Consider the following 2,500-nt stretch of genomic DNA (forward strand, 5'->3'; position numbering starts at 1 on the left):
CATTTTATACTACAATAATTGCCTAGCTGTCAAGTCTGACCTCATTCTGTCCCAAATCACCCGCCATACAACTCTGTGTATCGTATATCGTGGTTTATCCCTATTTGCAAACCACTTTCCTTATGGGGTCAGTGTTTCCTAGTAGTTTATTCTACTCACCTGTTACTCAGTTTATATTGAAACGGTTTGTCTGTATAGATAAAATGTACTGTATTCACACAGTATATATATAAACTGCATAAATATACTGTGGTTTTCTGGGTCATGCTTCAGGCCAAGTGGGAAACTCTTCTTGGTTTGGATGCTGGTGTAGAATTTCAGGTTTCCTCCAGATTTTCCATTTCCCTCCTCCCTCTACAAAAAAACAAGCCAGTAGGTGGACTGGTGGAAATAATTTGTCCCTAGGTGTGAATGAGTGTGTGAATGAGTGTGTGATAGACTGGCATCCATCCAGGGTTCATTCCTGCCACATTTGCACTTGCGTCCATCCACAAACACCACCATCATTTTATTGTGGTTCATGAAAATCTTTTCATAACATTGTAAATAAATGTCTGATTGTCAGTAGTAGCTTCACCTCAAGTTCCAGTTCTGTCAGACGATCCTGTGTCACTTTTTGTATGTATTATAAGCAGGTGCATAGCATTTTAGTGTCCTCTATATACTGTATGGTGCCTATATATGATCTCGTAATGTCCTTCATGGTGAAAAGTCCACAGGGTGGGAAAAAAAATATATCAGTTTAGGTTGCAGCGATTTCCACGCTAAACTACAAATTCTATATTGTTGTAATTTTTGTAGAATTATGCCAAAGCATTAGCAAGTGTGAAAAAACATATGAATGGCTTCATTTACAATATTTCAACTATCGCTACTCAGGTGACTAGAAGACCGCTACCTTTAAGTTTTGCCCAAAAAAAACCTCTCTGACTGGAATGAAGCGGTTTAGTGACAATGTGTCACTGAATATACAGATATATCATGTAACCAATTGTGGGCACAAGTCTATTGTTAATGTGTCTGATTCTGCACTACCTGTGTGAGACATGATTCCTGAGGACATGAGTCCAGAGACGGAGTGGGGCAGGATGTGTGGACTCTCGGGGGACGTCACACTCTGGGTCCTTTTCGGAGGTCGGCCAGGTCTGGAGCTGAAAAGCAGAGAACACAGAGCTAGTTCAATTCAATGCCCACATTGAATTATGAGTGTGATCTGAAACTATTGTGCTGTAGGGACAAAAGGGATCAGGTGTATTCAAGGGCAGAACACGTTAATACCATCTTTCACCACCACACACACACACACACACACACACACACACACAACACACACACACACACACACACACACACACAGATCCTTTTATTGGATCGGTTATAAGTGTCCGGAGCTAAATGATCATAACAAAGTCTCAGGAATAAATAGAAAACCAGGCTTTTATTTTATATGTAAATAACATGACATGTAAATATACATCTATACAGGAGAGAGAGAGAAAGAGAGAGAGAGAGTGGACAGATTCACAATGCAGAGTAAGCGTCAGTAAATGCTCTCAAGGACATCCACCGTTCTGCCATCTCTCTCTTTTTCCAGTAATTAGATCACACAGTAGACTCATCTGCCTTTTCCACAATCAGCCATTTTTCCCTCATGAATTATTGATACCGTGCGCCTCGTTACCTGCTCCTCGGCATTCACGCACTTCATCTGAATTCGAGTTTACACACGCCAAGATCAGCTCTCTGCTTAACGCAGTGACCTGGATTTCTTCTCACATTACTCACACTCAACACATTTATAGCTCGCCAGTTGGATATGAGATAAAAAAGTGACAATTAGGTTAGGTGGCTAGCTAACAGTTTCACACAGAACGACGCTTGACTCAGATGTCAACGGATTAACGCTGCAGTTTTTATCCCCTTGTTTATATATAAATAAATACAGATTGTAATTAGCGACAACTTTTTTGCATCAGATAAAGTGCAGTAATAAAGTCGGTGGACCTTCGTCAGTTTCGTACTGCGGCCGAAAGGCTAATTTAGAGAACATCTTAAAGTTTAGCGTCGTGCGCATCGTCGTACGTTCACCTCTTAATACGTCGAGATGTTTATTATCTAAAAGATTTGATTATATTGTTCCTGACTTATCTATAGCGAATAAAAAGATGACACAGTAGTACTTTCAATCACTTTTCCCTCAGCACAGTTTATTTTTGTGCTAGACTCATACAGTACTTAGGAGGTTGATATACAGCTGGAGTGATTCATATGAGCACATAGTTCGAATTTCATTTCATATATTAAACCGTTTAAAGTACCATTACTACCTAGGAAAATAAAGACAAGTGGTAAGGATTTAGACACGAGTTTTTCCACTTTGTTAGCCTCAAAGCCATAGAATCAATCTTAACTACATTTTGGGTAGGTGAATATCTGTGTACCTTTTATTTTTCGTCCAACCTTTTATTTATTTATTTTTTTTACACGAACACAGAGTGAA

At 39.4% G+C, this 2,500-nt stretch overlaps 1 protein-coding gene across 1 annotated transcript in view; it reads right to left on the reverse strand.

The window, feature by feature from the left end:
• Nucleotides 1–2,500, reverse strand: part of dachc (dachshund c) — a 67,588-nt gene that overhangs the window by 39,654 nt on the left and 25,434 nt on the right. The window contains exon 2 of the mRNA XM_027179320.2: nucleotides 1,036–1,151. Coding sequence (XP_027035121.2) covers nucleotides 1,036–1,151 — 116 coding nt within the window. The remainder of the gene's footprint in view (nucleotides 1–1,035; nucleotides 1,152–2,500) is intronic.

Source organism: Tachysurus fulvidraco, chromosome 18 (assembly GCF_022655615.1).
Source record: "Tachysurus fulvidraco isolate hzauxx_2018 chromosome 18, HZAU_PFXX_2.0, whole genome shotgun sequence".
In the NCBI taxonomy this organism is placed as follows: Eukaryota; Metazoa; Chordata; class Actinopteri; order Siluriformes; family Bagridae; genus Tachysurus; species Tachysurus fulvidraco.